The sequence below is a fragment of the Mercenaria mercenaria genome, chromosome 1 (assembly GCF_021730395.1).
Source record: "Mercenaria mercenaria strain notata chromosome 1, MADL_Memer_1, whole genome shotgun sequence".
NCBI classification, from domain to species: domain Eukaryota; kingdom Metazoa; phylum Mollusca; class Bivalvia; order Venerida; family Veneridae; genus Mercenaria; species Mercenaria mercenaria.
Window position 1 is genome coordinate 89,016,458 of NC_069361.1, and position 26,846 is coordinate 89,043,303.

General features: G+C 34.0%; 1 protein-coding gene across 2 annotated transcripts; it reads right to left on the minus strand.

The window, feature by feature from the left end:
* Positions 1–274: 274 nt before the first annotated feature.
* Positions 275–26,833, minus strand: LOC123564483 (uncharacterized). Of its 2 annotated transcripts, none has more exons than XM_053516737.1 (14): positions 26,699–26,833; positions 23,992–24,066; positions 22,423–23,261; positions 21,653–21,740; positions 20,192–20,358; positions 19,594–19,692; positions 8,944–9,016; positions 8,122–8,178; positions 7,763–7,870; positions 6,863–7,180; positions 4,243–4,508; positions 3,950–4,036; positions 2,650–2,852; positions 275–1,639 (listed from the first exon to the last, which is right to left on the minus strand). In XM_053516737.1, the coding sequence occupies exons 3-14, from the start codon at positions 23,254–23,256 to the stop codon at positions 1,363–1,365; spliced, it is 2,577 nt and encodes an 858-aa protein (XP_053372712.1). In that variant the 5' UTR covers positions 23,257–23,261; positions 23,992–24,066; positions 26,699–26,833; the 3' UTR covers positions 275–1,362. The 2 variants fall into 2 exon arrangements, with proteins under 2 accessions (XP_053372712.1, XP_053372714.1); XM_053516739.1 differs by having other exon boundaries at positions 23,992–24,063; positions 26,699–26,811.
* Positions 26,834–26,846: the final 13 nt, after the last annotated feature.

Here is a 26,846-nt window from a genome sequence, read left to right on the forward strand (position 1 = left end):
TTTGGCTCAGGTGAGCTTAAAAGAACAGGAAAATAACCAATACCTATCCATACACTTTCTCCAAAAGGGCTGAGACAGAAACACACATTAGTTTGTAAATTCTACAATGGTGTAATCTACCCATAACCCTAATGATTTCCCTATCACTGCCAAAATCAATCCTAGAAATCTAGCTTTGCAAACAGTACAGTCAAATACTGCCCCAAAAGGCATGGACAAGAATGACACCAATATGTAGCCAATAAAGACAGAAACATATGAAGATGTACTGCATTCATACAAGGGGTTTGACGTCAACGGCAGATAGATAGCCCATTATTACAACAGTGTATTCAACCTTTTCAGATGTTGGCAATGGGGCAGCAATATATTTACACTGACACATAAATAACATTATCAAAATAAATACTGCTTGGCAGTTGTGAGTAAAATATTTAAACATGATTTTTTATGCAAGCTAAAAGCAGTCCAGTTTGCAGACAAATTGTAAATATAATATTTACTCTGCAAAAATAAAAATCTTAAATCTACAATAAATGCGATAAAATAATCAAAACTCAATTCAATACATGTATGTGACTGGGGCTTATTTACAGTGAAAAGCATAGGCTAAAATTTACCTCATAAATTAACAACATATCTTGCTAGACATCAACAAGTATGAATATTAACAGTGAAAAATATTTACTACATCAGTAAACACAATATCAATATACTATTGATTAAAAGCAAACTGACACAGTCAAGAAAATTAGTGTAAAAGTAAAATCTAAAACTTGATTAAAAATTTAATATCAGTTCAAAAATTCCCCCAAAATACCCCATTTTTTTTAATCAACTGATATAGAAAACATTAAACCTTAACAATATCACAGATTGACAATTAAAACTTCTTTTAGACAATTCACTCTATACTTCTGAAATTAAATAAAACCAGAGGAACTGTGTGCAAACAGCTAATTCATTATGATTAAATAAAGTAAGTCATAGTCTTAACAAAACGATAAACATGATCTGAAAGATACTCATTTTGGAAAATATGTACAAGACAGGAAAAATCCTCTTTAGTGAAGAACATGAAAAAACAAAAACTGATTTGGGGATAAAATTGCTGTATGATAATCAGGTAAACTAATATAAGTAAATTCATCAAGACATATATGCAGAATACTGCTAATCTATCACTTATAAACAATGTATATAAGGTAAAATATAAGTATCATTGAACTCAAAATTACTAATAATATATAATTTGTGTTTTTCTATAACTTGGATTTTAGAAAAACAATTTTCTCTTTAATTCAAGAATAAAAAGTCTTCTCCACAGTTTATATATCAAACAGAAGCCATTTAGAATGGTTCCTACTTCTTCTTTCCTTTCCCTGATTTCTTGCTTTTCCCTTGCTGTTTTTGTTGTTGCTGTTTTTGCTGTTGTTGCTGCTGTTGCTGCTGCTGCTGCTGCTGCTGCTGATTTGGTTGTTGAGATGCTCCTTCTGGCTTTTCAGTCGGCTTCTTCCCCTTTTTTTCAAGCTTAAGAACCTTTATCTTTTCAGCTAAAAAACTATCAGTGGACGGAACTGCTGCTTCAAAAATCTCCTTCTTTAGTTTTTTCTTAAGCCCCTCGTTTAATTGTAACTTTCTGTGAAGAAAAGAAGGGGAATTATTTCTATAATTCATTATCAGCTGGAAATGATAAATGTACTCTCGCTCTAAATCTGAGACTATATAGATGGCTTGATTTGCCTACTTCCCATCTCAATCCTGATTTTCATTGGCCATCTCTGGCAGACTGCCACAATGAGATCGTTGGACATCCCAAAAATGGGCTTGATATATCAAAGTCACCCAAACATACTTTAAATTTATAGCCAGAATGGCATGTGCTAATTGGGGACCCTCGATGTATATTATTCATACCAAGTAAGTACACCCCAAGTTATTAATTTCTCAACTGAGAATGCTTTAGTTTAGCAGATCGCTGATACTTGTGTTCCATACAAAGCTTTGATTTGAAAACATCTGCCTAATGGCCTTTATGGCTGTTTCCTACCAGATTTTTCAAACAAAATTGTATCATTATATTCTTGAGAGACCATAATAGTATATAGCTATGACGTTATATATTAATGAACACCTTTTTATGATGTCCCTGTGTGATGTTCAAGGTCTGCCATATGGCCTAGGGCATTAGATCATGTCTGCCACCAATACATCAAATCAAGGATATTTTACCAGGCCACTACGAAAGCACTAGTTTCGTGACAATTTTATTACACAATTTTTAAATGAATCTGTTTTTTTGTGGCTATGTCTTATTTTTTTTAGGTATAACTTGTATTTATCTTATACACCACCATTATTAAGAATTACAAGCTGTGCAAGCCATTATAGTAACCGTGGCCAACACTTGAAGAAAACTAAGCATGAGCAGGAAATACATTGAATAACCTATAAAAGGTAAGTTTTTCAACGAAAATGCCATTAAATAAGTATCTGACTGATCGTTATAAAGATGACACCGTGTCATCAACACATTTGCAGAAAGTTATATTTAGAAGCTTAATCAAGAACTGGAAACTCAAGAAGAGATTTTTACCAAAAATGCATAACAGAATGTGTCAATATAATAAAGATGAAGACTAAACTTACTTAGAACAGACCCTATATAAATCCCACATTAGTTTTCCCCTCCCAACTAAGTCACCGACGATATCAGCATCAAAACTGTCCTCACTGGACATTTTCTGGCCATAATCTTCATTCAGTTTTGTCCATTTCTTAAACATTCCTTTGTCAAACTTTAGTACTTCTAAATCCATACTTGGAAGTGGTGACAATTTGGTGAACAACATCTGGATAAAAAAAAATAAGAATATTTTGTTTATCAACACTTTAACCAATATTTACGACTCAAATACATATATCAAGATAAAATGGTCAACAAGAGTCCCTTACTGTGATAGTATACGCCTGTCAAAGCAAATTTCTTTTTACATTCAAAATTACTTTTTTAAGCAGACAAGTTGCCAATTTCATCAATTCTGACTAATTCAAGGGTCATTACTCCACAGTGACAAATATTATCTCGCTTGTTATTGAACTTGGCCAGTATGCCCATAAACATTCTAAGTCTGGTTAACATGGGATAAGAACTGCTTAAGTTATCAAGCAGATGCTGTCAATTTTTTTTATTTTCTAAGTAATTCAAGGACCATAACTCAAAAGTTACTGGGACTATCTTTTCTAAGTAATTCAAGGACCATAACTCAAAAGTTACTGGGACTATCTTTTCTAAGTAATTCAAGGACCATATGTCAAAAGTTACTGTGACTATCCAACTGGTTATCAAACTTGGCCAAGAACTTGCCTGAGATAATATGCTCGTAAATGTTGTGACTAAGTCTGGGGAAAAATAAGTAAGTAATCAATTTAGAGACAGGACACTGTCAATTTTTGCAACTTCAAGTAATTCAAAGGCCATATCTCAAAAGTGAGTGGGACTATCTGGCTGGTTACTGAACCTGTCTGAGAAATTATGCGCATAAACATTGTGACCAAGTTTGGTGAACACTGAATATGAACTTCTCAAGTTAGAGAGAGCACCTTGTCAATTTTCACAATTTTAAGTAATTTAAGGGCAATACTAGTAATTGCTGCACCACTGGGACAGTCTGGATGGTTATCAAACTTGGCCAACATATAATGCTCATAAACATTATGACCTAGTCTCGTGAACACAGGATAAGAAATGCTCAAGTCACAGAGCAGACACTGTCAAGTTTTGCAATTGTGTGTCTTCCAAGGGTGATAGCTCAATAGAGACATTGTCCACCTGGTTATTGAACTTGGACTGCTGAAGTTACGAGAGTAGACAAGTTCTGCGGATGATTTCTGCTCCTACCATACTAAATCTCATAATTGCAAGTCAGAATGGCATAAGTGCATTTACCAAGATGTCCCAAATTGGTGTTCCATCCATAAGAACATCAAACTCCCGTATCAAACTAGTGGACACAGCCCCAATATCGTGGAACACCTGAAACAAACAAGAAGCACAAAACTATGATAGACTTAACTTGTAAAACTCACATTACATAAAGTGTTACAATACAGATGCAAAGCAAAGAGCAACTTTCTGACTTACTAAGACACCACTTTGCAATGAAAAGAATAACAGTAAAATAAGAAAGTTATAAAAGTAAACAAAGGTATTGATATTTTAGCATATTAACTAAAACTTACTTTGTTTATTTCCTTATTAATGAGCAGTTGCTCCAAATGTCCGTCTTTTATCAAATGTCTGTTCTCATCATATAGGTGGTATACATAAGAATTTGGGTGCGAAGTAACGACAATTGCACTAATCCGACTATCTTCTTGACCCAGATTTTGCCCAACACAACAGACAGCAATGTGTGATGGTGGATTACTACATAAACTTTCCACCAAAGTTTTAGATTCTGCAGCATCAATAACTAGCCTTGGGTCTTGCCATCCCTTTGACATCACTGTTGTAGATTTAAAAAATAAAATAACAGAATTAGTTTCAGTTTGGTTTTATTTGTTTTCATATTAAAATATTCAACAACTTTGCTCCATACTATACAATTCTGCTATACAAAAAGATGTACCAGTATTTACAAATAAATATAAATTCATTAAAACTTAACAGCATAATACCTAATTATTTCACAGTATTATTTTCTTCACTCAACTTACTTACAAAGCTTTCCTAGAAATCCATCAAAAACAAACACACATGACAATTTTAGGATGTGTATAGCACTACATTTAACCTTTAGCCTACTGGCAGCAAGTCATTCTGCCTTTGCAACCAGTGTAGACCAAGCTCATCTGCAGTTCGCTATTCAGACAGTAAATTTTTGGAGAACATCCCTTCAAATAATAAATGGTACTGCCCAAATTGAATGCTGGACTAGTCCATTTTAGAAATTTAGCACGGTAAAGGTTAAACGAACATAATACAGCAGAATTAAGATAAATCTTAATTGCAATCAAGGAATAAATAACGAAATCAATGTGAAATACAGGAGTCCCCTGAGAATGTTACTATAGATACATATCACATGTTAAGGAAGAGGACCCTTAATGACATCGGTAATTTCCTTGCAATTACATTCTTGATTTAGGTATCCACATTCTTTGGATATTCATGTAACTCATACCAGCACATGGCTATCCGGAGAATGCAGAAATCTCATATGAAGCTTATGTAACCGAATGAGAATTTCTGAGTGTCATTATGGGTCCACTTCATTAAAGGGGCATTGATCAAGGCAAACATTGAAATTTGAAATTATTTAAAACAATATCAAACATTGTAAATCAGTAATATAAACAAATGCGCAAGTTGATTATTTATAAGCATGATATTAATAGCAAATTTCCTTCTAGTTTACATCGCAAGTCTATTGCAGGACTTTTGAGTGTTTTACTTCATATTTAACTGACTACCCAGGTGTTTTTATTACAAAAGTACTGTTAAGAACTCCCTCAATCACATTACAATAATTATTACTATGAAAGCACTTATTTTAATCTTAAAAAGAATAACCTTTGTTTGGAGGCAGAGCCCTTTAAAACAAATGTGAAAACTATAAAACAATGCTATCATTTACAATATATAACAAACCAACATATTTTGAAAGCATTACCCACAGTAGTTTTAGAGAAACTTGCTTAAATGCAAAACTTTTGTCAAATGGATGCCAACACTGGCTAAGGGTGACAACAATAGTTGAAAAAATTTCAAAAAGTTGAGCTAAAAACTGCTTTTCACCTTAAGGGATGCCCCTTTAAAGAGCCCTGATCTGCACTGTGCAACAAAACTGAGGTAACTGAGATCTTTAAGAGACAGAATGTCACATATTCATTTTAACACAACTATAATTTTGAGGTTGGGAAATTTTGTGCTTCCGGTCAAATGGCTATTTGTTTAAGACATTTTTTGTAGATAAAAATTAGTGTTCAATTTTCTGTTTATTGAAAATTCACAAGACCAAGAAATCCACAAAAAAGAGGCCCCACTTCTGTTTACAGATGGCAGGAGTACAGTTACTTGATTGGATGGAAAGTAGGAATAAAAGGCACATTAAGGATTTTTTTCAGCCATATTTTTTTTTTTGTGGAAATATCATTTAAGATGGAAAGCTTTAGAAGAGATCAACCATTAAAATTTATATTAAAAATACATAGTGCTTTTTCCATGTCTTTAAGTTCTAACAAAAAAATCATCTTTTCCTGCAAAATTAGCACCATGACTTATTAATTTTATACTTTTGTAAAGATTGCAATGTTCTCAATTAAGGAATTTTATTTTGAATCAGTCTGTTTATACATTTCTTGAAAGAACACTTTTTATATATATATATATATATATATATATATATATATATAAGAGCAGGCACTGTCTGTTACAAAATGGACCTAAATCATTTTAAGCTGATTTTTTTTGACCTCTTAGTGTTTCTAGTTCAATATGCTTTTGTATTGAGATAAATTCCGCTAGCAACCTGAAGTGTATGCAATAAATTTAAAGCAAACCCCACAACCTATAACTATATTTTCTATTTTCAATTGTTGAAGTCAACAAACAACCTAAAATCCAAGAAAACGTCAGTTGAACCTTTAAAAACATGAAGGAAATTTTTACAACAGAAGGAATGTATGCATAATTACAGGTATCAGTTATCTACCAAAATATATAGTGACCTTTCCAAACTAAAATCTAGCTACCGGGTAATACTGGGGTTGCACAGAACATCTATACTGCAGGAAGCTAAAAACAGCCAAAGCAACTACAGCAGGGGAGATATATGAAGTCAAGTCCAATACACACTACCTTCATCACTGTCAAATTCACGATTCTCATTTCTGTTTGTTTCAACATTCCCTGTCATTGAATTGTCAGCACTATGGTTATCTGGTGTTTCCGGCTGTAACACGTGTTGTTTTTTCGCTGCTGGCAAAGAGGTGTCATCAGTTGTGGCACCATCTTCACATTCCTTAGTTTCCGGCTCCTTTGGCATCTCCTCTTTAGGTTCTGTTGCTTCCTCTTGTTTGTTTTTTCCCTTATTTTTCTTCTTTCTCTTTTTGCTTTCTGAAGGTTTCTCTTCAGCTGTGGATGCACTTATCGTGTGATCAAAGTGCATTAAACATCCTGTACAGGAAATATGTGCAATATTTTGAAAAACCATGCTATTCTAAATCACAGAATGCTTATGTAAAATTGTCAAAATTAGTTGGAAGCTTATTTTTAATGGTTATATTAATCCACAAAATTAAGTCCCAATGAACAACAGAAATTAGGCCTAAAAACAAAATTGTTTGTTTCAGGTATCCTACCCTAAAAATTTGCTGCAACCCTAAATGTTTTTATGACATTGGAAAAAAAATTATACTTTCGATATTTTCTACACTTTTAAAGCGCAGTTGCTCTTTCTTCATTGTAAAAATAAAATTTCCAACCTACCTACCCTATTTTTGAGGGGGGCATGTTACCAGAAACAAACAATTTTTTTTTTAGGCCTTACCATTCATTTTATGTTTAAAAGTGTGAATCCATGAATTAAATAGTCATTTTGTCAGGAAACAAAGCATTTTTTGAAACTAACAGAGAATTCCATTTCAGCAAGTATCTGCTACAATAATTGGCCTGACATGATTGATTTTATACGATACAGTCTTATCAGACAGTGATGAAGAAATTGGTTTAAAAATGTCATGAATAAACATCACTTACGATTTAATCTGTCGAGTACTCCAGAGAAGTAACAAGGGTAGATAAATCCGTTCTCATCGCCGCTACACAGGATCACATTGTTAGCAGAACGAAAAAACTTCAAACCATCTGTTGTAAATAAATATGAAAAAAAAAATTAATCATCCGAAAAACAACAACAGGAGAACACAGTGGTTCTGGTCTACTGACCAAATTTAAACACAACCAGCTCTCACGTTTACTTATTCAAGAGACAATAAAACTATCCATTTTAAGGATTAAATGACATTTTAAATTTTTGTATCAAGAATAAATTCTGTTATAAGGTAGGCTTACACTGTTGCAATTTTATTTTCCTCTTGAAAATGTAATAATTTTACCTTTCAGAGCTTTCGCCATATCAAGGTGTATCATCACTTCACAGGTTTTTCTCATACCTGTAAATATAACGTAAGTATTATGAACATAAAACTTTTTTAATGCCATATCTTAATTCATCTTTACCTGTTTCTCCCCAACTATACAATAATTCATCATAAATTAGTGTTAAATGAACCTGTGACTCTAGTAACTGCAAGAGCTATTTGTTAAACACATACGCACCCATAATGGCCTCTGGGAGGCAACTGACCTTTAGCCTAATGGTCTCAAATACAACAGGCAATCATCCTGTGAAATTACGCCGTCGTAAGCTCGTGTTAATTTCATGTTTACATAAACTATATGAAGTAACTGTTCATGTTTTTAATATGAAATTTAGATCTTATATACCTTAAATTTTGACCTACTGATCCATAAAATATGTGTCATATACTGACGACAGGCAGTCATACTATGTAGTCTAAAGATAGCATGTCAAGAGCAGAAACCCATTTTCAGTCAAGAGGTTGTAATGACTTTGACCTTTGATTTACTGACCCCAGAACAGGGTCATCTACTGACCACAGGCCATCATCCTATGAAGTTTGATTATTGAAGGCCCAAGCATTCTCTAGTTATTGATGGGAAACCAAATGGTTTACCAATACTGACAAAGAGCAAAGCAATATAGCCCCCTCTTCTTTGAAGAAGAATGGGTGGGGAGGCATAATAATAAACAATTCTACTTGATGCCAACAATATGAACAGTTGAGCTATATGCACAAAACTTCTATGTCCTGGCTACAGACCAGCAACACCTGGCAGAAGAAGAAAGTACCTACCGCTAATGACACCATTCTCTCCTGGTTCTCCTGCAGCAAAATGTATATGATTACGATTCATTCTGCGTAAACCCTGCAATGACAAAAATGAGAAATAGTGTGTTAATATTCCATGCTGATTCACGAATTTCACACAATATATATAAAGACACTAGCATTCCCTAAATGCAGTCAAGCAGCAATATTTTAACAGACTTTTGGAAGATCCATGCAAGGATGCTTCTTGCCAAGTTTGGTGAATATCACTCCAGCTGTTCATAAGAAAATGTCATTTACAAACGTCCCTAGTTTCTAGCTGTAGGGGTCCCCAAGGCAGTCATGCAGAACCTTTATATTTTAAAAAAACTTGAGAATGGTCCATGCATTGCAAGGGTGTTTCTGACTAAGTCAGGTGAACATCTGGGTAGAAAGCCTAAAGGCCTTCTGCTTTCAGCTCTTGTGGTCCTATGTGCAGTCAAGCTGAACCATTTGAACAAACTTAAGACTGATCTGTTCAAGAATGCCACTGACCAATGTAAAATGAAGATATTTCAAGCAGTCGTCAAGAAGAAGTTGTTCAAAATATTATCTGTTTCTACTAGCCCTTGGTTCCTTAAAGGCAGTCAAGTTGAACTGTCTTTATAAAGAAGAGAGTGCTACATCCAAGGATGATTTGACCAAGTTTTGTGAACATCCATCAAGTGGTTCATAAGAAGTTGTTTCATGAAAATTGTGGATGATGGTAGTATCATCATTATAATCATCATCATAATCACTGTCATAATCATTTCAATTCTTTGATTTGGAACAACATTCACAGATTTTCAAAGTTAACCAATTAATGACAATGGTAAGTTTTAACATATAAGCATTTGGATAACATATTCAACAGCGATCATTTTACATACCATATTTAGCTACTTCAAAAATCAATTCTTTAACACCAACTGCTAGGTCAAAAATCAATACAAAATATCAACAGAACTCTTTCAAACTAATATCCGGAAAAAAAAAACTGATGCTACCTCAGCAGCAGTTTATTGGTATCACTATTCAACAAATAGTGGCATTTATAACAGGTGTTGAACTGCATGGAATTTGTTTTGTGACCAGCTGAATGAATAAAAATGGATTTTCAGGGCCAGAGAGAGTGGATATTTTTATTAGTAGTTGTGAATATGTTTCTTATTTATATCATACATGGAGTTCTACCATACAGGAATATGGCTCCAGCTGAGGTGTATTATACTGATCTGAAGGTCAACAATATACAACACAGTTTCATTGGAATCCGAAATCTGAACAACAGTAATGTAACCAATCATCTTGTAAATAAAGCAGGTGAATTTAAAACTGTTTCAAAAAATGAAAAATTTAGTAACTTTAGAAATGAAAGCAAGGAAGAAGACATTTCAATCATGCCAAAAAAACATTAATTTAAAAAAAGAAAACACTTCAGTTCAATCTGAGTGGGTCCAGCTGATTACTGTATATAACACAAGAATTTTTTTGAATTTTTTTTTGTCTTTATAACAGCAAATTGTACACAATCTAAAGTCAATAATTGTCATGTGTTAAACCTAGTGAACAAGAACAAAAAAGGCTATCAAATTACAAAATTCTGGTTGAATAAAGTCACCATTCATTTGTGACAAGTTATAATAATGGTTTACAAAAACAAACACTACAGTGAACAAGAGGGTCATGATGACCCTGGATCGCTCACCAGAGTAATATGTTTCAAATGTCAAACTGATGATTTTCAGAAATTTTTTGGAAAATTTTCCAATGTACAATCAAGTAACCCCTGGGGCGGGGCCAATTTTACCCCGGGGGTCATGATTTGAATAAAGTTTGTAGAAGTCGACTAGGCAATATTACACATCGAATATCTAAGATCTAGGCCTTCTGGTTTATTTTAAGCAAATTTATGAAGATTTCCCAATGTACAATAAAGTAAACCCTGGGGCTGGGTCAATTTGACCCTGGGGGGTCAAGATTTGAACAAATTTTGTAGAGGTCCACTAGGCAATGCTACATGTCGAATATCTAAGCTCTAGGCCTTCTGGTTTATTTTTAGAAAATATTGAAGATTTTGTTATGTACAATCAAGTAACCCCATGGGGCGGGGCCAATTTGACCCTGGGGGTCATGATTTGAAGAAATTTTGTAGAGGTCCACTAGGCAATGCTATATGTCAAATATCTAAGACCTAGGCCTTTTGGTTTATTTTTAGAAATTTTTTGAAGATTTTCCTATGTAAAATCAAGTGACCCCTGGGGCGGGGTCAATTTTGACCCTGGGGTCATGATTTGAATAAATGTTGTAGAGGTCCACTAGGCAATGCTACATGTGAAATATCTAAGCTCTAGGCCTTCTGGTTTATTTTAAGAAAATTTTTGAAGATTTTCATATGTAAAATCAAGCGACCCCTAGGGCGGGGTCAATTTTGACCCCGGGGGTCATGATTTGAACAACTTTAGTAGAGGTCCACTAGGCAATGCTACATGTCAAATATCTAAGCTCTTGGGCTTCTGCTTTTTGAGAAGAAGATTTTTTAAGGTTTTCCTATGTAAAATCAAGTGACCCCTGGGGCGGGGTCAATTTTGACCCCGGGGGTCTGATCTGAACAAATTTTGTAGAGGTCCACTAGGCAATGCTACATGTGAAATATCTAAGACCTAGGCCTTCTGCTTTATTTTTAGAAATTTTTGAAGATTTTCCTATGTAAAATCAAGTGACCCCTGGGGCGGGGTCAATTTTGACCCCGGGGTCATGATTTGAACAACTTTAGTAGAGGTCCATTAGGCAATGCTACATGTCAAATATCTAAGGTCTAGGGCTTCTGGTTTTCGAGAAGAAGATTTTTTAAGATTTTTCTATGTAAAATCAAGTGACCCCTGGGGCGGGGTCAATTTTGACCCCGGGGTCATGATTTGAACAAACTTGGTAGAGGTCCACTAGGCAATGCTTCACACCAAATATCTAAGCTCTAGGGCTTCTGGTTTTTGAGAAGAAGATTTTTAAAGTTTTTCCTTTCGGTTGCCATGGCAACCAGAGTTCTGCATGGAATTCAATTCTTTGAACAATTTTTAGAGAAGACCATCCAAGGAACATCCCTGTGAAGTTTCATCAAAATTGGCCTGTTGGTTTAGGAGGAGATGTTGTTTAAAGGAAAGTGTGGACGGACGGACGGACGACGGACGGACGGACGGACGGACGGACGGACGCCGGACGGTGAGCGATCACAATAGCTCACCCTGAGCACTTTGTGCTCTGGTGAGCTAAAAATTGGAACGGTATTACTGAAAAAACAACAACTGCACAATGGTTTCCCGACAACAATGGATATTCTTCTTGATAGTAATAAACATTTTTCTACTGTATGTCATGAATGTAGTTATCGAGCAATGGAGTTATGCCCCTGTGACATACAGCAGTGCACTTTTTATGCATGATAAATTACCAGAACAGAAACAATTCAACAGACGTTCAAATCAGACTGTACAGAAGTCTACTTCAAACAGTACAGAAACTGGAGACAACAGCAACAACAATCACAACAAAATATTAGCTGCTGCAGAAAATATCTATCAGTATCCACAGCACAGAAAAACTGAAATAGAATCAAATAAACTAAACGGTTCTGAACATTCTACATCAAGAAATCAGGAGACAGAAGACATATCTTATGAAAATGTTGTAGCAAACGCAATAACAGACCGAGAGAAAGTTTTACAGAACACAGCACAAAAACATCTTGATAAATGCTTTAACAACTGTGACGAAAAATTAGCAGGGAGTAAAAAATCAAGGTACAAGTTCTTACAAACAGATTTAGTAAATGAAAGTTTGTTTTCAGCTTTTGAAGGAAATGAAACCATTGTTGAATGTGACGGAAAAATTGAAATTCACCGTAAACACTTTGCTATCCTTCATGATGCGATGCTGCATCTATATAAATGGCAAGCAACAGGACTTACAGAAGCTGGAAAGAAACTACATACGTTTAAGAGCCATAAACTACGTACAGATGAAGCTGAAGTTTTACAGCCAACCAGAGGACTGCTAGCTATACACTGCCCTGGAAAATATGCTGTCAGACTGGACAATGCATCCTTAGAGAATGTGCTGATGCTAAAGTACCTGACGGTACACAAGCAGGAAAAAAGCTCTGACAAAGGAAATTATAACAAAGAACTAAATCTATCGTTTGATTATGAAAGACGTTTTACTGTAGCTATTCAGAGAGAGGATTATGCTAATTTCTATCATATTATGCTACACATGCATAGTATATTCACAATGTTAATGGTTTTTCATCAGCAACCAATTAACATGACTGTTTTACTTTTGGATGCACACCCAGAAGCAGAAGTGGATGAAATGCTTGCAACCCTGTATGGACCATTGATACGTGTCACAAAACTTAAAAGAAATGTTAAATTTCAAAACTTAGTTCTTTCACTGAAGGAGGGGAAAAGTATACTTTCAAAATACTGGATTAACTCCTTACCATATTTAGAGGAATTTCGAACATTTGTTTATAATCAGTACACATTAAATGAAAACCATTTTCTGAATTGTAGAAAATTAACGGTCACTTTTATCTGGAGACGTGACAAAATCTGGCATCCAAGAAATTTAAAAGGATCCGTACAGAGAAAAATATTCAACGAAGCTGAAATCTATAAGGTTGTTTATGATAAATATCCAAATATTTGTGTAAATGGTTTGCTTTTGGAATCTGTACCAATGAAAGAACAACTAAAATTTATAGGAAAAACTGATATCCTTATAGGAATGCATGGTGCTGGACTAACACATGCATTATTTCTTCCCAAAACATCAGGCCTTATAGAACTGTTTCCACAAAATTTCAGAAAAATGTTCCATTACTATAAACTGTTTGAAGTAATAGCAAAGAGACCTGATCTTCATTACTTATACTGGGAAAATACCATCAGTGAACATGAAATGCCGAACTACTTTACGAGGGTGGATCCCGTATCATTCCTCCAGGTTGTAGACAGTATGATACAAAAAGTGTGTGCTAACAACAGTCAGAACTATTAATGAAATAAATCATAAGTCATTCAGACTCACTGATTTGACAGCTAACTATGTTCTTTAAAATCTTTTCCTCTACATCCTCCACTATTTCTATTCATCTTGAATCATAGTGTGTGAAAAATCCAATGATAATTATATATTGTTATTACACAACTTTATTACATTATCAATGAAATCAACATTAAAAGTACATAAACCAAACTTTGACTTTATCTACCCCTTACTTGCTCCCCCCCCCCCCCCACACCTCCCACCACTCCTCTCCCCCATTTTTCTGTATTTTCATATATTTATAATGTATTTTGGTGTTGGATTTTTGAAGCAACCCGTCTACAATATTTTTACTGTGCGTTTCCGAAAAATCTACCCTTACCTTTTATCTTTTATATAAATGTTTATTTAGACTGGTACCATTTCTGAAACATTTTTCCAGAACACACTGATTTGTACATGTACAGGTTTAGCAGCTTTTTTCAACAATTTTTCAGTCATATAAATGTTGGCATCTACTTGAAGCAGTGAGCACAATGCCAAACTTTATAGTGCTGCCACACTGGGATATCATGCCACAGACACAATAACATGATATATTATACTGACACCTGACCGACCAGTCCTTGAACTATCCTTTTAATGCTGTGCACTAAGCAAGGAAAATACTAGCGCCATCTTTCACACCTTCGGTAATTAAGCAGGGGGGGGGGGGGGAAACTTGAATTGGAATTTACATAAATGCTACTGAGGTGGTCTGACACAATGATTTTCAGAATGTTTAGATGAAGCAGCTTATACATGCAGTTATAAACCACTACAGTTTTACACAAAATCCATTTTTGTACTTTCATCAAATACATTACCTGATATGTTGAGTACAGAGTACAAAGTCACTTCAACAAACAATCAAGCATATTATATTGTTATATCTATCTACTAGATAGATAGATAGATTTATTTCAACATAAAATGTACAATTTACATGGCGACTTATAATTAAAACATACAATCAAACAATAAACAAACATGTATGAATTAATATAGCCATGCCAATCAACATTATATGTTAAGGATTACACAAAAAAGAGTTAAAATAAACTCTTATTTCCATTGTGGTCCTTAAGATATAGTATTGTATGACATAGGAAGAATAATTTATCACAGTAAAAAAATAATCACAGAAAAATACCCGAAGATAAGTTTGTATAAAAATCCTATACTTAAAAATGATTGACTAGTATAAAAAATGATTGACTAGTAAAAAAACACAATGCAAAAATCTATCTATAATGCAATCTAACTAAAAGTCATATTAAGCTTAAAAAATGTTCCTTAACCTTACGTTTAAATGAATACATGGTTGTGGCATCCCTAACATTTTGTGGCAGACTGTTCCATAAACAACAACCATTATAAGCAAATGTTTTTTTCCAAAACCTTTGACCACTGGGAGAGCATATCTCTTACTATCTGACATTGAAAAACCTGTACCATCAAGGGAGGCATTTGCCTTTGCTCTGAACCTTGTGGGATAATCATGAACAGTATTGATAGGGGTAAAGTGTTCACTTAAATATGAAGGAGCAATATTAGAATTTATTTTATAAACATGACAGAGAGTTATTTGATTAACTCTACTTGAAACTGGTAACCAGTTAAGACGTGAAAAATGCTCAATTCCAATGTGTGACATGGGATTTAAATTCAACACAAAACGTATAAGTTTATTTTGTGTGACCTGTAACTTGTGTTTTAATTCCTGTGTTAAACTATTAAACCAAGTAGAAGAGGCATAGTCGAAATGACATTGTACAAGTGATGTAACTAAGAGCTTTTTTGTGTGCAAAGTGAGGAATTCACTTTTACGGTAGAGGAATTTTAACCGAGCATTGGATTTCTTAATAACAGACCTAGCCACTGACTCAAATGACAAACTTTGATCAATGGTTGCACCAAGATATTTAACTGAAGATTTGGATTCAATAGTTTGACCATTGCAATTTATATCAAGATTACCATGTTTTTTTAACCTTTGTACTGACCCAAATAAAATAGATTCTGTCTTACCAAGGTGAAGAGATAGTTTATTACATACAAGCCATTGACTGACAATATTCAGATCCTGACTTAAGAGATTTTCAATATCACACTTGTTTTTGGCAGACACAAGAATTGCTGAGTCATCAGCATAGAGAAGCAGCTTGTTTTTTACAACAGCTGACATGTCATTCACATAAATAAGAAAAAGCAGAGGCCCTAATATAGATCCCTGGGGCACACCACATGTTATATTGGCAGAAGAAGACAAAGTACATGATATTTCAACCAACTGGCGTCTATCAGACAAATACGAAGAAAACCATCTGATAGAGGACTCTGTGAGACCCAATGCTCTTAGTTTCATTAAAAGAATTGAGTGGTTGACGGTATCAAATGCCTTTTGTAGATCTAAAAGAACCATACCCACAAGATGACCTTTATCCATCTGAAAACGAATATAATCTGTGAGGTGAATAAGGCATGTATCAGTTGAAAACCCATGTCTAAAACCTGACTGATATTCATACAAAAGACTATTTTGCACAAGGTACTGTTCTAACTGATCATAAATGACTCGCTCAAAGATCTTAGATACAATACTAAGGATAGAAACTGGACGATAATTCCCAACATCCGTCTTATCATTCTTTTTGTACAAAGGCACTACACGAGCAGACTTAAGTTCATCAGGGACAGTACCTTGTATAATTGACAAGTTTATAACATGTGAAAGTGGACCAGCAATAATAGAGGCCGAGTCTTTAACAAAACGTGAGGGAATCCCGTCTAAACCTGTCGCCTTATTTGGACAAAGATTGTTTAGGTATTTCAAAACCTTATTTTCAGAAACAACTGAAAATGAAAAACTATCAGGCTTTACACCTTTAGAAGAATAAAAATTAAAAACAAAATTCATACCAAAATTATTAACACAGTTTGGTAATTTGCTCACAAGTTTATCTGCAACAGAGGTGTAAAATGAGTTAAATTTTTCTGCCACCTTAAGTTTATCAAAACAAATGTTACCATCAATGGTCAGACCAATATTACTTGAGCACTGATTATTCTTACTTGGTAAACCTAGATCTTTTAGGCTTTTCCATAAAGACTTAGAGTCATTTTTATTGTTTTCAAGAGAAGATTTAAAGAAGTTCTTTTTTGCATTCATAATAACAGTATTAGCCTTGTTTCTCGAGGACTTGAAAAGATTAAAGTTTTCTTCAGATTTGACATTCTTGAAATTATAAAAAGCCTTATCCCTAGCCTTAATACATTCTAGAACTTCAGAGTCAACCCATTCTTCAGTTCTTTGTTTTATGCGAACAGATTTTAGAGGAGCAATGGTATCTAAAGTAGAGACAAAAATTGATTTAAAATTATTCCAAGCACTGCTTACATTATCACAATATAAAACTGATGACCAGTCAGAACCCAAAAGAGACTGTTGAAAACTTTCTTTATTATAATGCTTTAAAGAACGAACAGTAGCAGTATTATGTTTTCCAATAAATTCACGTGAAACTTTCCTGGTACAAAATGTCATCATATGGTCACTAACACAACAGTCAATTACACCACTCTGTGAAATATTTTTAGGATCTGATACCAAGACCAAATCAATAGTTGTAGAAGATGAAAGTGAAATTCTTGTAAAATTATTGATTATTTGTTTAAGACTAAACATATCACACAAAGATTTCAAACTCCTGACTAGAGGACACTTGTTTTTAGCTGACACGTCTGTATTAAAATCCCCTAAAATGACTGTTTCTGATTTAATCAGAGATACACTGGATAAAAATACTGATTCTAAAATCTCATAAAAGTTAGACTGCTTCGGAGGTCTGTATAAAACACCACATAAAATCGGTTTCGTTTTTGGAAGTAAAATATCAATAAAAGTTCCTTCAAGCTCCTGATGATTCAAATCGTCTCTGTTGTTGAAAGCAATGTCTTTACGAATAAAAATACAAACTCCTCCACCGTGTCGATTTCGATCTTTACGTTGGATGACATAACCATTAATGGCAACTTCCGAGTCGAAGACTGATTGATCTAGCCAAGTTTCCGTTAGCAACAGACATGTCGCATTGGTATTTCGTGCAATAATGCGGACTTCATCAATTTTTGGCAGCAGGCTGCGAACATTTAGGTGGACGAAATGAAGACCTCTTTTTTTGAAATTACTGTAATTTACTGGACCTGGGCATGGATGAATGTCACCACATAATAACAAACACACTCTGAGCCACTTGGATCTATGGACACTAATATCAAGTTCAAGATGTTGTAAATTACGTCTGGACTTCTTTTCGGCTAACTTGTATGATGTTACAAAATGTTCATAAAAAGAAAGTTCACCAAATGTAATGTTGTCAAACAGGAAACTGTTTATATGAACGCTGGAAAAAATCTGTCCGAAATGTTGATTGTCCGAAACGTTATGATGTTCAAAACAGTGAAAATTATTATTGGACTTCTCGCCGACAATGTAGTGTGAAGTGACAATATCTTCATAAAAACAGAGTTCTCCAATTACAATGAAGTCAAACAGGAAACTGTTAATCTTTACCGCTGGAAAAGTTTGTCCGAACTTTTGATTGTCCGAATACATGTACTGTTTATGATGATCAACATTAAAATGTGTGCACAAACGTAAAATCAAAGGTAAAATCGTCAATAAAATCCTTGAAATGTCCATTTTCAGTGTATGATGATTAAAAGCTTGTAACTGGTTGCTGAATTGACGAAAAAATGAAAAGTTCAGGTTTGTTTACATTTCAAAACTTCCTAGGTCACACACCACTACTACCACTAACCTCTGTATTTATTACAAATTGCTCAAAAATTATCATCACTAAAAAATACATCCTGCATTAAATTTTTGTGTTTGTTTAAGAAAACTCAAAATGACTTGAATTCAACGGGTCTACATTTTTTTCAGGGCCTAAGATAAAATTCTCTCTGTTTCCACTCCTGCTATCTACCCACAAAACAACCTCTCCTCACATTACTCTATTACAAAAACAAAAGCAATATTATCTTTAGGGTGAGTGGTTCTGGTTCTAAAGGAAACCTAACAGGTTTGTTACCTGCAAATGAAACAGCTGATACAGATTACAAATGTATTTATTAAGTAAACTTACTAAGGGGACAGGGGCTGATTGAGAAACAACACGCCAAACACGGGGGTGATTAAGACTATTTTAATAGATCTACCAGTTTCAGTCTTATCTAGACCTTCATCAGGATTAAATTCTAACAAATTTTTAAGCCCTAAGGTATTTAAAGTAGTTAATTATGGATGAATAAGGTGACAAAAATGCAAGAGGCAAAGGCTGAATTTTAAAATCAACACTGTTTATTAACTGGAAATGTAGTTTTAAAAAATAATATTTTCCATATTTATACCTACCTAGGCTACATACCGAAGTCTTTTAATGGCAAGGGTCAATGGAGGTGAAACAAAGATATTTTCACGGTGTGCTCAGAGTAAAAGATTTATGGAAAGTAATTTCAACATTTTTCAAAGGTGGAAAAATGAAATTGTCAATTAAAACTTACAGTTTTTTTAATAAGCTCCCATGATGTATAGTATGTTCCATGTATAACCACGGGAACCTCATCAGCAGATGATATAGGTGTTAGATCCAAGTCCTCAACCTGAAATAGAATACAGAATTGAGTACTTCCATACCATTTACAGGCAGTTAACATACCATACCTTCATTTAAAATGATTGCAATATATATCTTTTTACATAAATCATACAACATAAGACAGTTATGACAGAATCTGTAAAAAGCATGAAACAAGAGGGCTATAAATGCTCTAAGTTACTCACCTGACCTCGACTGTTTGACTTGAATACATGTATGGTAAACAGAATCATGAATGGAAACTAATGTGTTTAGTATAAAACTTGGCCTTGGATAATTGACCATGAATAACATGTATGTATGACACACTGACTAATGAATGGTAACAACTGGGTTTAGAATGAAAAAAAAACCATGTCAACTGCCTCCATTTGAACAAAATTGAGGTAGGACCTTTCATGTATCTTACAGACCAAGTTTAAAGAAGCTCTTCAAAAAATGGGGACCAAATGCCTATATAAATCCTATGAATGCCTCTTCAAATCAAAAGGCAATTTGATTACCTCTATACTATGTCCCTGGTTTGCCCTTATCTTGAGTCGACCTTCCTCAGACTCCAGTGCAAATCTTTTCTTGTCATTGCTGTCCACTATTCTCTTTACATCTTCTGCTGTGTAGCCATGTAACTTATGAACATACTGTAATATGTCATCTACATACAGAAAACCTCCTGAAATATTGATTTGAGAAATTTATCTCTTTAAGAAATCATTAACAGTTGACATATATTTTATAACTTCTGAAAAATAAAACGACTGAAAGACTGAAAACTTCATTTACAAAATAAAAACTGTCTAACTGAAGCAGCTTATTAAATTATATCCCCTGTTTAGTTGCAAAAGTTTGATTCAAACGTAGACTGTTGCTATGCCAGCTAAAAGCAATACACCTGGAACTGCAGAACACCCAGTATCCTTAATCCTTATTTTCCTGATAGCAATGAGCAGTGTAATAAACAGATGTCGGGCAGATTGTGTCAGGTTTGGGAATGAAATAGACTGGGCATCTTCTTAAAGTAGATGGATGCCAAGTGCAAATCTAGTCCTGCCCAAATATTAAGATGTGAAAAAAGTTATTTTACATTCAACATTCATTTTTTGTGACATTTTTCAATTTTTATTATAAATGACTTTTTTCAATATGGAAAATAAAACATGTAAAATATCAATTAAAATGAATGCATAAGGTCATATAAGTTGTGTCAGGTCTTATATATAGGACTAAAATTTAGTCTTGCCTCAGACACTTGTTTAGAATTACATACTGACTCCAATAGTTCAAGTCATATAGTGGGACTAGTGCAAAAACAGCTCATGCATTTTATGCAAAAATAAAAAAATAAATACTTAAGGCACCTCTTGTTTCTTTATTTACACTTTTTTCTATTTCCTTTTTTGAGGCTTTTAATTATACAATATTTTTACAACCCAAACTTTCAACTTCTTTATTTTCTGTAAAAACTGCACTTCAAAATTTAGTCTTGCCTCAGACATTTGTTTAGAATTACATACTGACCCCAATAGTTTGTCATATAGTGGGACTAGTGCAAAAACAGCTCATGCATTTTATGCAAAAATAAAAAAATAAATACTTAAGGCACCTCTTGTTTCTTTATTTACACTTTTTTCTATTTCCTTTTTTGCGGCTTTTAATTATACAATATTTTTACAACCCAAAACTTTCAACTTCTTTATTTTCTGTAAAAACTGCACTTCACAACAGTGTTTTTTTCTTCACTTTTTCGGAATGGAGGTAGGTTCATTGGCAGGTGAAAATCATGCTAAAAGTGCTTTTTTTTTAAATAGAAATTTTTGTTTCAGATATTTAATTTTACATAATGTACACAGAGCTTTAACTGAAAAATATAACAGTGATGTATTTTTATCAAGATTTGGTGAGAACCCTACTTTCTGGCCTAAAGCTGGCCCTTGAAATATACAAAACACTGACAAATGGAACAATACCTTTCATTAACTTGAATCCAAACCTTTCAGCATTGTGTCGCAGGATGGATGATAAGGTTTTAGACAAGAACACATCTGGATCTTCCTCCTGCAATACATACAATACATCTTGTAACAGCAGTGTGACCCATTCTTTTCTAATCAATACATGTACTGTACACCTACTTTTTTCTTCCAACCAGTGATTCACATTGGTACCAAGTGACTAACGACCGTTCATCATATTTTCGTACCAGATACATTATAATATTCCATATTGGTAAATGCAATTATTCGAATCTCTATGTTAATTTAACAATAAAAGCCACTGATTAGTAAAATTACCAGCAGGATTATCACATAAATCAAGGTTCAACAAATTCTGTGCGTTTAAAAAATGAAGTCCTGTCTGTCTGGTGGTTTATTCAGTTCCTACTGAGAAAAATAAGCACAGAATAAAAAGGTTATTTAAATTTGTCTTGTACATTATGCCATATATCTGGACTCCTACCCATCCGAAAAACATACTGGACTTGCAAGTTTTCTTCAAATGGGTACTCATCCAAATTTATCACCATAGCTATTGAACAGAACAATGTTAGATAACCTATAAATAGTACAAATGTATTGCATACACTAAATATTCAAAGAGTCATTATCGTTAATACCTGATGATTTTTGAAGACATTTGTAACAAATTGTAATAATTTTTATACAATTTAAAAATTAAACTTTCAGAAGCCAAACTCAACAGATTTCTGCAATATTTTTTAAGTAAAAATCGTTTTTACCCATCTACGGCGATTTCTATCTGGTGTTTGCCCATCACTGCTGAAGTCTGTACTACTATATTGACCACCATGCCTTCCTCGACCACGTTTTTCTGGAGAGTATTTGTTTGAACCCCTCCTGTACTGTCCCCCTTGTGGCGAGTAATCATAGTTATACTGTCCCCCTTGTGGTGAGTAATTATCATACTGTGTCCACTGTGAGTGACCATAACCTGATTGTCCTTGCTGCGGGGAGTAACCGCTTTCATATCTAGGATTTGGAGATGAATAGTTCTGTCTATTATTGTTAGGACTCCAGTTATTCTGAGGTGATCTATTCCATGAGTTGCTGTTACCTTTCTCCTTTGACCGAGATCTGTCTCTGTATCCTTTGCCATTTTTTTCATATGGTCTACTTCCACTTCTACTCCTTTCTCGTGAACCATCTCTGCCTTGATTTCTGTTATCATCTCTACTGTTTGAACTACTTCTGTGTCCTTCTTTAGAATGTGATCTCTTCCTGTTTGCAGGAGATGGTGTACGAAAATTATTATCATTACAGTTACTTTGGTTACTGTAAGGACCACCTTGGTTTCCATCATACCCTCTGTTTGAAGAATTGTTCCCTGGTGACATACCTGGATCATTGTAATGGTTACCTCTCCCTCTTGCCATAGACATCACAGGGGCATTCCCTTGATCCCCTCTGCCTCTGCCTCTATAACTCCCATAAGACTTTCCTCTAGGAAAACCTCCCCTGCCCCTGGGAGCATCGTTGCCAGCTGGTGAAGCTTCCGGATCATTGGGTCTCTTAAAATCTGGATTACCTGGTGCGCCTCTCTCACTCTCAGACATTATTCCTGTATTGATACAAGTAAATTTTGATGAATTGGTATCCCCCGTCAGTGGGTTTGTGGTGAGGAATGGCAAAGAAATACATCAAGCAAAAAGTTAAGGAAATAAGCAATATAAGCAATAAGCAAATAATTTCATTAGTCAGGATCAATTTAACAGCACATTTGAACATATCTATTTTTTTTAGGTCCTGGACTGTCCATAAATGTTTTTTTTATAATATATAGCATCATTATTGACCAAACAAATGCATCAAATGCCTATATGTCAAAAAGCAGGTGAAGTTGTAGAAAGCGACAAAGGTCAATGATAATTAACACTTCTTTTTTTAAATTTTTATAAGAGAACAATATCAAAGTTATAAATATAGTTTTGAGTAAGATCAAACTCTAAAATGTTTATGGATATAAAAGAAACAAGAAAAAAGTGAAAAATAAAGTGAAAATAGACATCATACTAAAGCCGATGTTTAATGTATTATGTTATGAATATGTAGTGCACAAATATTAACAGTAACGATGTGTAAAGTTTTCATGAAAAAAAAAAAAACACCCTAAAAATAAACAACTGATAAGATACGTTTTATTTTAAGTCGGCAAGACATATAACAAAACAAAATTTCAAATCTTCTTTATACCATGACGTATATACATTGTATCCTAAAATACATTGTAACCCCTAAAATGTTCCCCAATATAACACTAAAAGTGGAAGTGTAAAATAAAACATACGTACTGATAGGTAGTAAGTGAATTCTGATAGACGCTGGACTCAAAACAGGATTTCTAAATAAAGTTAGCAACTTGACTGCTGAAACACACAATTATAGAACAAATTATTATACTGGCAGAAAAGTTTGACAAACTGGCAGTAAATTCTATCACTAATAGTTGAAGTTTACACTACCGGTAGTTTCTTTTCATGTTCAATTTCCTGTGTGAAAACTGTCACATTCATTTAGGTGTAAAAAACAATTTAAGCATACAGGTTGAAGCTAATTACTTATAAAACTAATTAAGCCAACCTGTCATGCTTTATAATGAGCAGGGGTGTCATTTCAAACTTTGACTTCTGAGACCAATTTTTTCTTATGCTTTCCAAATATTTTAAATTAATAGTACATTAAAATTTCTCATACATTTAGGTTAACTACAGTTATAAACTACTAAAACAACATTTATAATTATATGCAGATAGAGACTTAGCACCCCATCTCTCTCCAAATTAAATCCGTTTTATGTGATTATATATTTAAGAAGATGTAATTTTTTTTTTAAATATTTTCCACTTACTTCAAATTTGGTATTTTAAAAGTAATACTGTTAATTAAAACTTGGAAGATGAAAACACCAACTAATGCCATATTTCAACATATTCTATTTTGGGACTGACGAGGAAGCTAGTAGTACCATTTATTGCGTCTTCGTTATGACGAAGCCAGAAAGCTTACCCATGTCCTCCCACACTCATAGCGGGAACTCTTATCACAAATTAGATTACTGCTCAAGGTGGTTCAAAGACATTTGTGGGTAATGTGCGTGTGTTTTTTCTATGCACATTGTCTCATCACTACCTGCCTACATGCCAAGTCTGAAGTCAATAACTTGACTGGTTGGTAAGTTATGCTTTAGACATGCAGTAAGACCGGCAGATTTGACCTTTGAGCTCAATTTGTGACCATGACCATTGACCTATAGACCTGGTTCATCTGCTCGGGGGAGGGGGGGGAATTATGTTTTGCATGCAAGAACCATAAATCTCCCTTAATTTAATATTGAATGTCTCCTATAGAATCTGTAACTTTGTTATTCATGGATGGATTAAAAAAAAACTTGGATTCAATGATCAGCTTGACATGATGTGTCTTGTGCAAGAACCATATCTCTATTCTTCTTTCTATTTATGTGATTATATATTTAGAACAAAATTAAAATGAATAAGAATTTAACTGTAATTATATTCATTGGTAGTTAACCTAGACAAAGCTGCATTTTCTTCACATTCTGTCATCTTACTTGTAAACAGACATCTCTTTTCATTGCATTTGCCTTTCCTTTAGATAGAAACTGACCAGTTCACTCATCACCTACTAAAACTTGCTCACAACTAGCACATTTCCATCAATACCATTTGAAAATTATTCAACTTTCTATTTCACTAAAGCCAGAATCTATAAGTTAAGACATGTTACTGTGCAACTGGTTGTACAGTATGCCTCTAGATGATTCAAGCCAGAATAACACATAAACATGATAGAAGCGTTTTTTATGAAAAAGTAGGCTTGAATATCACAGACATGATATAGCGTTTAATATATTATATGAGAGACCTCAAAACACCGCAGACTCCTATTTTTAATAAATGCCTGAAGCACAATGTAGATAGGAAATTGGTAACCACTATTTAACTGCCATCCGGTCACTCTTCAGCAACAAAAGCTAGGCTAGCTACCTCTGACTGGACTCAAACCTTCAACCTCATGATTGAGAGACATGTGCCTTATCTATTTGGCCGCCACAATGAAATTATTAAAAATGTAAACTCAAAGGTTTTTATATTTTCTGGTCCTTTAGTATCATTAAATCCATGTAATGTACTTTCTGAATAAATAAAGTTTGCTTGAGCCAATGCCTTTATAAAATTTTGCTTGCATTTTGTGCTTCCAAAGGATCTTATCCTTTCTGTTCGTTTTTTTGATCATTCTATTTTTCCTGAAAATATAGTTCAGATTATACAGGTGCTTGGGGGCATGAGGGGTGTAGTCACAACATTAGCTGAGTCAAATTGAATCCGCTATTATCTGATTACCAGGTCTATGATTTCCATGTTTTTGCAGACATTCTACAGGTATATGGGCTGTCCATAATTTTCAAGGATTATCAGTCTGTAAATTTACAAACTGGGTCAGTTGGTGTATGAAATCCGTTGAAATTACAATTAACTCAAAACAGCATGTTAACAGTTAAAACGAAATTGTTTCACATACACATACATATTTATATTGCACGCATAGATAAAACTCTCATTCACAAGACACTTTGGATCACTTTGATGCATGATTTTTTCTTGTTTTTCAAAAAATTCAGTCATAAAAAATCACTCAGTACAAGTCTGTTCAAAAGCTCACATGAGCTTATATTGTGCCTGCTGTCTTGGCAACTTCAAATGCTACAATAATATTAACTACATACAGTATTATCTTACCTTCATTTATGCATGCAATCTGTTAGTCATTAAGTTTAAAACTGCGGTTTAGACTAATTTTGAGTTAAAATGTAATTTCAACAGATTTCATATAGCCAGTCTACAAATTACAATAACAGACTGAAATATCTTTCAATTTTTAGAGTAAAATCCGTAGCTGTAACTTAGACCTGCTTATAGATTCTGCTTGATTGAATTTCGTAGAAGAAATGTTAACAAAATTAAACATTAGACTCACCAATTTTCTTTTTGCCGAAAAATTCAGACCTAAACCTTCTGTATGAAATCAAAATCCGGAATTTCCAGCTCTTTCATTTTCATTTTCCAAAATTGTAATTGTGACTGGTTATGGGAGTGACCTCCCTTAAGGAGCTGGTTTTCATTCT

What these genes read in the sequence shown, in the direction of transcription:
- LOC123564483 (XM_053516737.1), bottom strand. Translation starts at nt 23,256, where the DNA reads ATGTCTGAGAGTGAGAGAGGCGCACCAGGTAATCCAGATTTTAAGAGA. An exon ending in TGAATTTGACAGTGATGAAG is followed by an intron (nt 4,509 to 6,862) that starts GTAGTGTGTATT and finishes AATCTACAACAG; the next exon opens with TGATGTCAAAGGGATGGCAA. An exon ending in CACCAATTTGGGACATCTTG is followed by an intron (nt 2,853 to 3,949) that starts GTAAATGCACTT and finishes TTTTTTATCCAG; the next exon opens with ATGTTGTTCACCAAATTGTC.